Below are 15606 nucleotides of genomic sequence, written 5' to 3' on the forward strand. Positions count from 1 at the left end.
CCTGCCATTGTTGCTTAATGTCCCCCTTATGTTTTTAAATTCAAAGTGTTTATGTTTATGTGTATCAAAGGATCCCCATTAGAGACACATGAATGAGCCTCTAGTCTTCCTGGGGTCCTGAACGAAGCAAATACAATACTACTAAAAACAAAAAATACAAATTAAGGTAAAAACAACAATACAATAAACATAAAGTCGAATACAAAAAGGCAAATCAACATTATAATTATAAAATCAAATCCAACAGTCCAGTCAAATGAAACAAATAGACAAATAACAATTACATACTTGGCAAGTTGGCAAGATATCTCTTGACATATTTTAGAAAATATAGGCTCATTTTGTTATGGATTGTAGATAAGATTTGTTTTGGCCAGAGCTGAGAGTCTTTATTGGCATGGGAAGCGTTTAAGCAAGTGTGAAATAAAATAAACAATAATAAATGGACAGTTAAGTAGGCTATTCCTACTAGTATAATAAAACTCTCTCTCGCTCGCTCTGTCTCTGGCTATATACCATGTCCAGTGTTGAATAGCTTGAATACTTTACATAGTTGTGGTCTTTCACTCTCAGCGGGAGGAGTAGAGTTAACTACTCGATAACGCAATGAGCAGTGGTGGAAGAAGTACTCACAATTTTTACTCAAGTAAAAGTACCAATACCATGTAAAGGTTCTGTATTCACATTTTACTCGAGTAAAAGTACAAAAGTATTGGCATCAAATTGTACTTAAAGTACCAAAAGTAAAAGTACTCATTATGCAGAAAGTCCCATTTCAGGTTTCAAAATGTATACAAATCTTTTGAAAAAATCTGATCTACAAGCTCCTCACAGAGTGACGCGTTGTGAGTTTGTAGATTGTAGAGAATGGGCTGAAGTGGTTACTGTATGTTTTCTAATAATAATCAAAATCTACAAAATAACTAGTAACTAAAGTTTTGAAATGAGTAAAAGTATAATATTTACTCTGAGATGTAATGGAGTAAGTAAAAGTACTGAAAATTGGAAACACTTGAGTAAAGTCAAATTACCTCAAAACTGTAGGCCTACTTATAAGTACAGTACTTGAATAAATGTATTTAGTTACTTTACACCACTGGCAATAAGAAATATAATAGGCTAGAGAGAGAGAGAGAGAGAGAGAGAGAGAGAGAGAGAGAGAGAGAGAGAGAGAGAGAGAGAGAGAGATTTTGCAAGACCAACTGTAAACATGCATATTAAAACATGCCTAATTATAGCCTTCTAAATTGAACGTTTTCGTAGATATCCTATTTGTGATCAGGCAACATAGGATAATAAGAATAAACTTTGCACCTCAAGAGTCAAGACCCTAAGAAATTACAAGTTTGCCCAGGACCCAAACTAGTGAAAATAGTGAACTTTCTTTTTTTTGTTTAGGGAAATGATTCGATGTTTTGGTCACTTTATTTATTAAATACTTGAAAAATGTTTGAATTATTTTTAATTGGTGAAAAGTTGTTTAAACTTCTTTTTTTTTTCTTTTTTTTTCTTTTGAGATAATATATATAGCTTATTTGTTTGTATGTAGGAAAAGGGGAAAATGATATTTACTCACGACCCATAAAAATTGGTATATGACCCAAACATGGGTCTCGACCCACTGTTTGGGAAACTGTGGGCTAGCCTAGGCTATGATGGCTTGATTTGTATAGCAGCCTATCTATAGCTGATCTTCAAGCTTACATAGGCAGTAGGTAGGCTACTATAGGCCAGTGGTTCTCAGTCTTTTTCGTGCCAAGGACCCCCAATTGATATGTATTTGGCCGTGGACCCCCACCTGAAAATATGTTGTGCCAGGGACCCCCAAAAGCAAAGATTTGAGTTACAAATGTTCGCTTTAAAAATATATATATCCAAAGGTTTGCACAAATGTTCACAAATTTTCAAAAATAGTAGATCTACAACTTAAGCTCATAGCATGGCACTCGGTGCCGTGCTATGAGCTTGTATATCTGCTATTTTTGAATAGCCAAAGTAGGCCTATAATAGGTGAAAGTGGTTAAAATTATTGTTATATTAACACATTTTGCTGGGACCCCACTTTGAGAACCAATGCTATAGGCAGGCCTACTTGTAGATCTGATATTTTTGGCAAGCGGCTCCGTCGTGTTGTGGATTGTAAATGAAGAGGGGGCGGGGTCTTGTCTCTGTCGAGGCGGAGCAGAGATCCACTGGATCCAGTCCCAGTCCTACTCTCCTCCTCTCGCGACGTCATAACGGTGGTCGCTGCTCGGCGAGGTGACACTACAGTCATCTGTCCTCCTCCTCGGCCTTTTCTCTTCACTCGCTCGCCATTTGTGTGTGTGTGCGTGTGTGTGTGTGTGTGTGTGTGTGTGTGTGTGTGTGTGTTTGTGTGTGTGTGCATGTGTGCATGTGTGTGTGTGCGCTCCATGCGTGCGTGTGCGTGCAGATCTGCTGCGACTACACTACCTCTGGCTGGGAGAGAGGACTAATTATGAAAGAAACGTGGGGCAGAGAAACGTGAACATTTTGGAAGAATCGATGTCCCTCTTCAGCCCGTCTGGTGGCGTCTCGGTGACACCGATGCAGGATTGTGAGATCACAGTACATGTGGTAAGTTATTATGATGGCTCCTACGTTATTATTGCACATGACTTTAATATTTCACGTCTGTGTCGTTTAAGAAGAAAGCCCACGGTGCACGAGGCATGCATTATGTCATGTGTGTTGAAAATGATTCTGAGGACAGTACAGTATTTGTTTTGTCGCAGACTGTCGCCGATAGGGCTGATCATGTCTTCAGTCACAGTCACTCACCGTCGGTTGTCGAGTTGTTCCACTGCAGCGCCACCCGTCGTGACATTGTTACTACAAATTTGTTACAGCATTGTACCAACATTGTTATTGATTGATTGATTGATTGATTGAATACTTTAATAGCAGTTAAATGACAACGTTGTTACTACACTGTAACAACATTACAACATTGTTACTACATTGTTACTGATTGATTGAAAACTTTAATAGCAGTTAAATTACTACATTGTTACAGCATTGTTACTACATTGTAACAACATTGTTACTACATTGTCACTACATTGTCACTACATTGTAACAACATTGTCACTACATTGTCACTACATTGTTACTACATGTAACGAGTCATTCTGCTACTAAGTGGCGCCCCGCTCACGTGTATACACAGAACAAATTATAACATTTGCAACATTGTTGTCCCCTTGTCCAGGCAGTCAGTAGTAGCCCACCATAACCGTTTGAGTACTTTGTGGCAGGTGGCGGTTAGTGGGACTATGCCCCCCCCCCCCCCCCATCACATTCACAGCCTTAATGTTGTTGAAGCATTCTGCTGCTCTGGAGGTTGGGGCAGCTGTTGTGACAGGTTTAGACAGGGGTCACATAGTAGCCTACTACAGAGACATTATGTCTAATTGGTATTAGGCTGTTGCCTGATACTTTCACTTTGACTGTTTTGACATGTTTTTGTATCTATATGTGTGTCTGTGTATTGAAATGGAGAGAGAGTGGAGCAGCAGGTATTGAACTGGAGAGAGAGTGGAGCAGCAGGTATTGAACTGGAGAGAGAGTGGAGCAGCAGGTATTGCTGCCTAGGCCGTTGCCTGTGAAGAATGTTTCAGACCTTTAAAGTTGGAGTGGGCGGGGCCTCTCAGCAATGTAACTGAGAGCTGACGTGCGTTCATGTGTGTGTGTGTGGGTCGTAGTACAATTGCTACTTTGTGAGTATTATTATGTAAGGCCAGGAGGGGATGTTGTCTTAAAATGTCTCACACACGTTCTTACAGTGATCCCTCATGATAGGGCCATTACTGTGGTCTTGCAATGTTCAAGTCTTTGCATGCAAAGGTCCTGTCTCTCTGAGAAGTAGAATACACTAAACAAACACACAAAGCTTACAGAAGGGACACTGTAATGCTTTGATCCCATCTGACTTGTTTTTGTATTTATAATTATTTGTTATGATTTATTTTTAAACATTTCTAACCAAGCATTCTGGTTTATATTAAATATGTTTTCATGAGAGCTGGCCAAGAAAACAAACATACGTACAAGTTATTTACAAACAACCAGGATTCATAAATCGCACATTATTGTATGCTGTCGAGACCTTGACATTTTCTGTACAGTAAAAAAAAAAGTGTAAAAAAAAACCCTTTTTAAAAAGTTTGCACGGCTCACTTTCTGCCATATGTTACGTGCCAGCATTTTATATTCAAAATGGTGAGCATGCATAGATATTGAAGTGACTCATGCACACACACACACACACACACACACACACACACACACACACACACACACGCGCCCAGACCACAGCTCAGTATAGTATAACACCAGTTAGTATAACACCACAATACACTCTGAAGTGTTGTGAAGACAACAATCTCCTCTACACAGAGAGATTAGGTGCACACACACACACACACACACGCACACACACACACACACACACACACACACACACAGTGGCACCAAACAGACAACATTCCATTTCAGTGACTAAAGTCCAGCGTAGCTTCCTTGACTCTCTTCATAAACTGGCCCAGTTTCCAGTAAACACTAAATTTTGTTCCCTTTTCTTTTTTCTTTCTGAACGAGAGAGCGGAAGTTTACCTAAATATTTCAGCCAGTTGGCTGCGGATTCCCCCTTTCTCTGCAACTGATTAAAAATAGCTCGACATTTCTTAAACAAGGCCCAATAATTTAAACTATACCAACTTGAGAAGACCTCAGGCTGCAAGTGCTCTTGGCTGTTTCTAATATAAAACCAGAATTGTGACACTTACACTTAAATCCTGCAGATAATAGAAGACACATATCTCTAAGGAATACGCCATTGATTGTAGTTTAATCTAGAGGTCATTTTGTGGGACATCAAGGCAAACGAGTATAACTGAGGGACATGGAATTGTCCAGGCACGAGTCTGACCCTGCTTTTTAGGTGCCTTGGTTGAACACATAAATGCCTGGCCTTCCTACAAGGATATGCAGAAATAATTAACTTAAGCAAGGTACAGAATCCAGAGGTATTCCTGGGAATCAGCACTGCAGGAATTAGAAAACCTCTACACTAAAGGCTGCTTCCTCCACACTCTGAACTGCAGAATGTTCTAGGCAGCTGCTTTTAAACAGCCACTCTTCCCCCACAAAAGAAGGGTATAATGATACCCTGACCTTTTCAGTATCAACGCCATTGAAGGCAAAGTGCTGAGGGGAGAATGCACACATTAGAAGTGCTGTGTGTGTGTTACTTGTCAGAATTACTGCATCCCGAAGATCCAGAGAGTTCAGGCAGGGACATAGGCTACACCTCCGTCCAGAGATGGGCAGAGAGAGAGGGACCCACACACACACTCCGTCCAGAGGAGTTGTCTGTGTAATTTGAGCGCCAACAAGCTGTGGGCCAGCTGAGAGTAGTATAGTGGCTGCTGGCTGAGCAGCAGTGCTCAGTGGAGGGCTGAACAGAGCGCTTGCAGTGGTGTTGTAACACGACACCGTTTCTTATTGTTTGCTCAAAGGAAAGGTATGTGGCTTCTGAGTCCACCCTATACACAGCTGCCTGTCTGCACCACTCCCTCCCCCAAGCACGCCGATGGCCCACTCAGTGTCTTCCTCATTAATCTCTCTCAGCGCCTGATTTTGTGTGATGTCCAAGTCCCATTAGTGCTGCTGTAAACCATCCACTATTTTTTGTAAACGATGAATCTGTCAGTATATATTTTTTTATTTGATCAATCTACGCTTTTAATAATTTAGACGTTAAATGACAGTAAAATAACGTAATAAAGTGCAAAATGATGTTAAATGCTCACCACACGTTACTTGAACACAGGTATCTTGAGATTGCTTGATTTATGTTAACTGATGTTATCGTTTACCCAGCAATAAACATAAAAGCTAAGCATTTATAATATGGATCAAATACAATCATTCACATTTTGATGAAGTTGTGAATAGCACTCTAGAAACATTTACATGACACGTCACAATACTGATTATTTGGTTTATATCTTCTTTTGATCGATTAGTTGATTGTTTCACCCATATTTATTCCCATTTAGATTTTCCCCAGTCCCTGTCCAAATCCATCACTACATCTCTCTTCTCTCTCTCTCTCTCTCTCTCTCGCTACCTGGCCATGGCTCTTCTCTCTTTTTTATTTCTTAGTTTCTGCTCATCCTCTCCGTTGATTGCAGCATTGTCAGGCAGATTCTGTGTATCTCTCTCCCCACATCGCCCCCCGTCCTCGTCCTGACTCAGTGTCAGCAGATGGCGACCTCGAAGGGCCCCACATGTATGAAAAGACCGACTGGGTGCAGGAGGAGGAGGGAGGGAGGGAGGCTGATGATTAATGCTATAAGAGCGGGTGGTATGTTGGGATTGTTAGATGATATAACCCCCATATAGGCATTTTCAGCATGAGCACAAAATGCAGCCGGTGACTGACTTATTGGGGCCTTGTGGTTTAGCGTACCCGACCCGTCCCATAGTCAAAACAGGTTTGTTGTCCCAGGTTTGTTCCACACCACACAACAGCAAGTGCATACGTCCCTCAGCTGTCATGTGGCTCAGAGGACATAGAGTCCTTGAGTAATGCCTCATTTATATGCTCTGTCGTACAACAGTGTCACTCACTCAAAATAGCCGATTTTCAAGCTCACAAATGTGCAGCAGATGTAACATCGCACGACAAAGTATAAATCAGGATTAAGACTTAAATTGAAAAGCTTAGCATGCACGTCCCCCCAGTGCTACCCAAAACGGATGGTTCGTTGGCCGTATGTATGTAGTCCTATATGGAGCACACGCCGCACACGCAGTCACCCACGTGGATCTGCCTCTCTCTCTCACCTCTCCTTTCATCTTCACACTGCAGCATCAGCTGCAGCCGAGCTGGCTGCAGGAGAACCTACCCCCCCCACCCCTTCTACTTCCTTCCACCCAGGATTCCCAGCTGACCACATTCGTCATAGTAACAAGCCAGTGCAGATCTTGCCCCAGCAGTGCCAGTGCTTTCTCTCTGCACATGTGAATAATGTGCAAGCATGCACCTGTGTACAGAGGATTTTACATATTGATTGTTTTTTTTCAAGAGTAGCTCACAAACTGTTCTCACTCTCACTTTGTTTTGATGCACAATCAAAATATTAGATTTGCAGGGGAATCCTTTCCTTTTCATGAATCCCTCCTTTTCTTCTTTGCATGTGCGTGGTGGCAGCTCACCGCAGAACCACCTGAAAGAGGCGAGGCTTTTAGAGATTGCTCAGTTAGCGTGCCGCTGGGGTAGAGTTACTCACAGAGCTGAAACCATGCACTCTAGGAGAGGTGTGTTCCGTCTTAGATGACAGTTTGGTAGCAGCTCAAAGTCTGTGTTCCCTGCCTACCACAGGTTTCGTTTTTATTATTATCTTGGCCTTTGTCTGCTTACATCTTTTTTAATGTGTTCATATGAGACGGTTGTGAAAGAACCTGTGATTGACTTGCTGAGGGCTGCTGGCCATGGTAAGGATTTGAAAAAAATATAAATATACAGCATGACATTAATTCAGTTCAAAGTTTGTTTAGTTCTTCTATGTTGGTAGCCTAAAAGTTAGACTGATAGACTTGAATGAAGTGAATGGAAGGTTGCTTGCTGGATAAATCCCCATTCTCTTCTCCTGTCACCAAATAATTGCACCTTGAACCTAGTTGAAAGTCCATGAACAAAGTTGCAGTTTCTGTGGAAGTACCCAGTACATATACGTCTGTGGTTGTACTGGGGAGCTCTCAGGTGTGAACTGTACTGTACAAAAATGTGGAGCTGGTAATTGCTGTCTGAAACCATTCATGCATACTTGGCATTCCTAAATTAAAATAAGATTTCTATGTCTACAGCGTGTAGATCAGAATTTATTCTGGGTGGTTTTCCTACATGCTGATTTCCAGCATGTTTCCAGTCTATGTAGGGACTAACTGAATCCAGTGTTGCCAGGTTTAGCGAGAGAAATAAGCAACCAGGTCTATTATAAACAAGCCCAAAAGAAGGAACTATAGGCCATGTGAGCATCGGCTATTTGAAAATAGCCGATCTCAAGCTCACAACACGTCGCAGCAATTTTCAAAAGAATCTTGGGAAAAAATGGAAAAAACATTTTAACAACACAAATCTGGTATATGGGGGTCCCTGGCACAAAATATTTTCAGGTGAGGTTTTGCAGACTAATACATTGGGGGGGTCCTTGACATGAAAACATTTAAGAAACCACTGGTTTAAACATTTGGCAACAAGCCCAAAAAAACTGCAAACTACAACAACCAATATTAACAAGCAACTTTACAGAAAAACAATCCCCAAAGTCGCGTATAATAAGCAGACATGGCAACACTGAGTGTTGGCTGTCTGAACAGAGGGGGGAGGGTCTGGGCTGTGGGTGATAATAAGGACAGAAGCTTCTTGGCCATTTCCTGTCCTGTTGACACGTGTTGCCTTGTGTTGTGAGGGAGTCAGGAGGGGAGAACACTCACTTGCTGCCTCCCACCCACAGTCAGCTGACTCCTGCTCACATGGGAACCATTCAGCTGACAGAGAAACCCCCCCTCCCCCGTCCCCAAACCTGTCCTTCTGGTGCACCCACCCCCCACACCAGTGGTGGAGAAAGTACCCACATGTTTTACTGAAGTAAAAGTGTTGGTATCAAAAGTTTACTTGAAGTACCAAAAGTAGAAAGTACTCATTATGCAGAATGTACCGCTTCACAAGTTGACACATGTATAAAAATCTTTTGAAAATCAGATCTACAAGCACACAATGCGTACAATCGCAACGCATTATGAGCTTGCAGATCGGCTATTTTCAAATGGCCGAAATGTATATAGGGCTGAAGTGGGTATATGTTTTGTAATAAAAATCAAAGTCTACAAAGTAACTAGTAACTAAAGTTTTCAAATAATTGTTGTGGAGTAAAAGTATAGTAGCCTATTTGCCCCTGAGATGTAGTGGAGTAGAAGTAAAAGTACTGGAAAAAATGAAATACCTCAAAATTGTACTTAAGCACAGTACTTGAGTAAATTAACTTATTTACTTTACACCTCTGCCCCACACCCCACCATCAACTCTCAATTCAATTGTTTGTTAAGGTGCTGTATTTGACACGTGTAGTAGGTACTGGATAAACTGGAAATGAGTTTCTTCTCTTCGTTCTTCAGCTTTTCAACTTTTCACCTTTTGTCTTTCCCAGGGAAGATCTGCTAAGCACATTAGCTTAGAGATTCACAATAACAAGAGTTACAAACATTCACATTTGGGAGCAGCCCAGTGACACTGCAGTCTTGGACTGTTTGTGGTTGAATAGCTTCATTAGAGCAAACGTGGTTGAACTTGTGCCTTGCCCAAGGGCACGTGCAAATTTGTCTAGTTGTTGTCCAGGGGATTTGAACCAGTACGTTTCCACCACACTTTCTAGCTTTTACGATACTGCCACCCCCTAAATATAGTCTCAGTTCTACCTGTCACTTCTTTTAAAGGGATAGTTCACCCAAACTATCGATTAGTCACCCCATGGAGACTTGAATTCATGGATATTTTTTTAATTTTTGTCGCATTCCTAAGCCAATAATTTGATGACCAGCGGTTCCGGTAGGAGACACAAAGGAGACTCTTTATGTCTCCTACCGAAACTGCTGCCTGCCGGTTCTTAGGAATGCAACAAAAACAAAAAAATATCCATGAATTCAAGTTTTCATGGGGTGACTAATTGATAGTCATTTTGGGGGTGAACTATCCCTTTTCTTTGCTACCAGTTTTGCTACCATTGAATATGTGGCTTATGTGGAACCGCCACACATAGTGATGATCTATATTTATATATTTATATATATCTATATTTCCCCCTCCTGTCTCTGCTCCACAGATCCATGTTGGGTAACGGGGTGAAGCGGAAACTGAACCAGGTCGAGGATGGACTGGACGAGGGCATCGTGGGCACCATGATGCCACCAGGGGCTGGCACGGGCACGGTGCACGCAGCGGTCGGCGGGGGAGGCCTCTCGCGGGCGACCTACGCCCTGCAGCGTCAGACGGTCCTCAACATGTCGCTGATGAAGCTGTACGGCCCGCGGGCCGGCCCGGACCCAGGCCTCCAGCGGCGCGTCCTCATCAACAACATGATCCGCCACATCCATGAGGAGTTCAAACAGGAGGGCGGGGGAGGCGTGCGCGCCCTCTTCTTCGCCGTGCAGCAGCAGCAGCCCGCCGCCGCACCCCGCTCCTCTGCCTCCGCTGACGTCAACGGCGACGACGAAGGATATCATCGCCAGGCGCCCTCTCTCCCTCCTCCTCCCTCCTTCAGCATCCTCTCCTCCTTGGACTCCTGCCTTACTCCCGCCTCCCTCCTGGAGGAAGACTCCCCGCTGTTCTTCGCCCTGCCGCCGCCCTCCTCCTCGCCCCACCCCATGCACCATTACTCCTCCCCACAGCCGCCCCCGCCGCCCCCCGCCCCCTCGCCCCAAAAAGACAGCTTCTCCACGGCTCTGGAGGAGATCGAGGAGCTGTGTCCCACCGTTGTTGTGACAGCGTCGTCCTCCCCTTCGCTCTCTCCCCCTTACACCTCCCCTTCGCTCTCTCCACCCTACGCCTCCTCCGGCGCCCTCTCGTCTCCTCAGACGGCTCTGTCGGTGGATGTGAGCATGAAGGAGGTCGGGCAGAACTCACAAAAGGAGGAGGAGGAGGAGGAGAGAACAATGGAGAAACCCGCTCCCCCTCTTCCTCTTCCTCCCAGTACCACCACGGACACACCCTCCTCCCCCTCAGCGCAGGGCTTTCTGACAGACTTTGCCCTGGACGACATCCTGTTCACCGACATCGACACGTCCATGTACGACTTCGGCCCCGGCGGCGGGGGCACCTCCCCCTCCTCCGTCACCTCCTCCGCGTCCAAGATGGCTCCCGGGGCGATGGCGGATGACTTGGTGAAGACCATCTCCAGCTACGGTGGTACAGGCGGCGGGAGTTCCCAGAACCAGCCTTTCAAAATGGACCTGGCCGAGCTGGACCACATTATGGAGGTGTTGGTGGGCTCCTGAGGGACAAACATGAACCACCTCAGAGGGACGTCATTTTTCCCATTCAATCCGGGAACGCATCTGTGTCATTTTAACATTACTTTGGCATTTTAAAAATGGCAGATATACAAGCTCATAGTGCAGCGCACTGAGTGCCGCCCTATGAGCTTGTAGATCTGCTATTTTTGAAAGAAATAATCGTGAAAATGTGTGCAAATCTTTGAATGTATACATTTTGTACTCAAATCTTTGCTTCTGGGGGACCCTGGAACTAAATAACCGCGGACAAATACTGGAACCGCGGACAAACACATATCATTTTGGGGGTCCTTGACATGAAAAAACATAAGTTAAAAAAAAAAAAAACTTTTGTAGAATCCCCAGAAGCAAAGATTTGAGTTCAACATTTTCGCTTTAAAATATATATATATATTCAAAGATTTCCCCAAATATTCATGATTTTTCAAAAAATAGCAGATCTACAAGCTCGTAGTGCAACACTCGGTGCCGCTTGTAGATCTGCTATTTTTGAATAGCCCAAAGTGTAAAATAAAGGTTGTAGCAAAAAAAATCTAAAATGACACAGTGTGTGTTCCTGGATTGAATGGGCTATAGCTCACCAATTGAGTTGTTTTGTACAGTTTTCTACCAGTGTCCGAGAATTGTAAGAAAAGCTAAACATTGTCAGAGACTTTTCTACTCTGTGCATGCTTTTCCCCGATGAGAGAAAATGTCAGATGCATTGTTTGACAAAAGTAATTTATGCAGCCGAGTGCCTTCGTCCATGTTCCACCGTTTTTATCAAGCGATTGCATTTTGCTGTGTTTTTTTTAGCCAGCACAGAACTACACATTTTCTCTGAAATGTTTCTGGCAAAGAATGGACTCGGTTTACAATAACATTTCTTCACAACACTCACAGGTTTGCGTAGTCTGACCTAAAACGTTTTGGGTAACACATCAGTCACGAAGAACACGCGAAAGTTTCGAATCCATCTAAAATCTATCCATACATCTACCATCAAGTGGTTTCTATGTAGCATTTTCACAACTGATCGACTTTGTTACTGAATACCACTACTGCTGGCGCGATGTACTGCTACTATTGGGTAAAATGTATTTTCAGAAAGTATGTTTTTCATGGAGAAAAACAAATTCATTTTCTAATTTATTTCTAATTATGCAGTGGGTGTTTTACTAGGTTTCAAAGGCCCAGAGGTCAGGAAACATACTTGTACGTATGTGCTAACTGACCATAATGCAGGTAAGAAAAAACACCAAATGAGCTGTTTCCAATGGCAGCGTTATGACTGCTTTCATCTCCTGTTGCTGGCTTACTTTCGCTGTGTGACCCAGATGGAGTCGGTCAAGTGTGAAATGGAAGTGTATCTTTTATGAGAACATTTGCACATGCACCAAACACAAAAACAAAACAATACTTTGAATCGTCTATTTCTGATGAAGTTATTTATTTTCTCTTGGCTCTCGTGTACAAATATTTATTGTAATATTGACACTAATATTTTGTTTGTACAGAACATAAAAATGCATAATATTCTTTTGGGGGGGGGGGGGGGGGGGGGGGGCGGGGGGGATGGACACCACCATGCAATGAGTGATGTATTGCATATTCTGTAAAATATTTGAGCATTTCAGCTATGTCAATACCCTTATTCCAGCCTACTCAGTCTATGTGTATGTGTGTGTGTGTGTGTGTGTGTGTGTGTGTGTGTGTGTGTGTGTGTGTGTGTGTGTGTGTGTGTGTGTGTTTGTGTGTGTGTGTGTGTGTGTGTGTGTGTGTGTGTGTGTGTGTGTGTGTGTGTGTGTGCGTGCGTGCGTGCGTGCGTGCGTGCGTGCGTGCGTGCGTGCGTGCGCGCGCGCGTGCGTGTGTGTGTCTGTGTGCACGCGCGTGAGTAAGAGAGGATTTGTTTTGTCATACCATCCACCACATGAATTGGTTTTCAGCAATAAGTGATGTAGCTATGTGTAGTTTATTCAGTGGAGTTTTAGAACTGAGCATCATAATGGTGTCAACGTATGAATTAAGATGCTCTTTAACTAACTTACTCGCTGACTAAGCTTCACTTTGCCACTAAGTTTTTATTTTCATTTTATTTTGTTTTTACTTTCAAAGAAAGTGGGCAATCAGAGCTCTACGTGCCTAATTTATACTCTATCGTACGATGGTGTCGCGACACCATTGTACAACAAAGTAAAAATCAGGCCTTATAGCATTCCTCCTTCACTGAGACAGCAGAGGAAAGATTCAATCCGAGGCCAGCAAGGGTACAGTACCATGTCGTTCCAGAGACGTGGTTTGAACTGCCAACGCCATCCCTGGGCACTAGTGAGTGTTTTACATATCGTTGCTGTCGGGTTTTGAGCTTGTAGGTGGAATTTGATACCTGAAAAGTAACAGTTTTGGACATAGTGAGGTTAACCCTTTCTGCGTGACAGAGGCGATATCTAAAGACAATTTCTTCTGCTGTTGGCTGACTGAAAGGAGAATGCAGAGCCAACCATTTCTAATCAAAACACATTTTAACTGCTTCTCTTGCTGGTCTGTGGCATACAGTAAAATGCCATTGTTATTTATTTGATTTAGTTTTCTTTTGTTTGTTTCTGTTCTTGCTTTGCCTGTTTGACCATACAGACAGAGGTCAAGCAGGTCAAGCCTAAGATAGGCTATGGGCTAACATTTTCTTTCCTCCATTGGACGTTTGTGTGTGTCTTGTGGTTAAATGGTCAGTCAGGTGCTCTGATATTGCAAATTGCGCTTCATTGCTGACCTTGAATCTGTGCCTTGTCTTATGCAATATATTACATTTTCCTGAAAAATATTTAAATGTCTATAATATGGATTCAATTCTGATTACAGTTTTATAATTTTATTTTCTACAATAAATGAAAATGGAGACATGTTGTGTCCTCATCTCTATTCTTACTTCTGTAACTAAATGAAAGGTTCATACAAATAGGAATTAGTAGGCCTAACAACACTAAATGTATACCATGAATTTGGACTTGCTATGTGTCCTACCAAAATGAGTTTAAGTGGAGAAGCAAACCTTGGCTACTGCAAATTCCAAATTGTGGAGCTAATGTATAGTCACTAGCTGGCTGTCAACATGAGTGAATCATTCCTTATAACACCTTGGATTTTAGGTTATAGAGCAGGGTTTTTTCAGTTTTTCAGGCCAAGGACCCTGTAGCTGAGGGATAGATGAAGCAGGGACCCCCACTACATACTGTATAAAAGGCCAAAATCCAAAAAAGCAAGTCAAAACCTGAGGCTACTGATCCTACATACTTACTGCTAGTAACCCCATTCATACTTTAAAATGTTCATCTTGCTGTGGACATGTTTGCCTGAAAAGGAATGTTTGAAATGTTTAATAGTTTTAGAATTGTACTCCTTTAAAAGTTCAGAGATTTATAATGGAGGTCGATGGAGGAATTTGGGACCTCAAAAAAACACTTTCACCTGGAAACTCCATTCATAGTTAAAAAAAATCCACCTTACTGTTGACATGCATGCTTGAGATCTTTTCTTTGAAATCATTTATAGCTTGGGAGATATTTAACTTTAAGTGCCCCATGCATTGTCGATGCGGCAATGGATATTTAAAGGGGAACAAGTACAGGCTACTAATCCTACATACTTACTGCTAGTAACCCCATTCATACTTTAAAATGTTCATCTTACTGTGGACATGTTTGCCTGAAAAGTAATCTTTGAAATGTTTAATAGTTTTAGAATTGTACTCCTTTAAAAGTTCAGAGATTTAGAATGGAGGCGGATGGAAGGTTTTGGGACCTCAAAAAAACACTTTCACCTAGAAACTCCATTCACAGTTCAAAATTCCCCCTTGCTGTGGACATGCATCCTTGAGATGTTTTACTTTGAAATGATTTGTAGTTTTTGAAATATTTAACTTTAAGCGCCTAATGCATTGTCAATGGCAATGGATATTTAAAGGGAAAAGGGTACAAACTTTGCCAGGCTAAGTTAAAAGCGGGTCATCTTTCTAACTTTTACCTGGGGCTTTTACCTTTATATAATCTTTCAGAAAATTCCACGCAAGTCAACAGAACATGTAAGGACCTCTGTGGTGTAGTGGTTTAGATACAGGACTTGCAACCAGAAGATTCCCGGTTCAAATCCAACTAGCACACTTTTTTTTTCTTTCCCAAGACTCAAGACCCAAAAGAGTCTTGAGTCGAACCAATTACTCCCGCGGAGACATCAAATTTCTCTGTTGGGCCTTGAGTCCCAACTCAAGGCCCAAAAGAGAAATTTGATGTCTCCGCGGGAGTAATTGGTTCGACTCAAGACCCAAAAGAAGGTGAACTGACTGTAATGATTCAAAATGTCATATATAGAATAGAAACCCCATTCGAACTTTAAAATGTTCATCTTACTGTGGACATGTTTGCCTGAAAGGGAATCTTTGAAATGTTTAATAGTTTTAGAATTGTACTCCTTTAAAAGTTCAGAGATTTAGAATGGAGGTCCATGGAAGGTTTTGGGACCTCAAAAAAACACTTT

At 42.4% G+C, this 15606-nt stretch overlaps 1 protein-coding gene across 2 annotated transcripts; it reads left to right on the forward strand.

Annotated features, from left to right (window-relative positions):
* Positions 1-2251: 2251 nt before the first annotated feature.
* On the forward strand, positions 2252-13976 carry LOC311037295 (SERTA domain-containing protein 2-like). Of its 2 annotated transcripts, none has more exons than XM_084046417.1 (2): positions 2252-2595; positions 9909-13976. In XM_084046417.1, exon 2 carries the CDS (start codon positions 9913-9915, stop codon positions 11077-11079), a length of 1167 nt encoding a protein of 388 aa, XP_083902543.1. In that variant the 5' UTR covers positions 2252-2595; positions 9909-9912; the 3' UTR covers positions 11080-13976. The 2 variants fall into 2 exon arrangements, with proteins under 2 accessions (XP_083902543.1, XP_083902544.1); XM_084046418.1 differs by lacking the exon at positions 2252-2595 and adding an exon at positions 7387-7521.
* The last annotated feature ends 1630 nt before the right edge of the window (positions 13977-15606 follow it).

Source organism: Gymnoscopelus microlampas, assembly GCF_963454915.1.
Source record: "Gymnoscopelus microlampas genome assembly, chromosome: 2".
In the NCBI taxonomy this organism is placed as follows: Eukaryota; Metazoa; Chordata; class Actinopteri; order Myctophiformes; family Myctophidae; genus Gymnoscopelus; species Gymnoscopelus microlampas.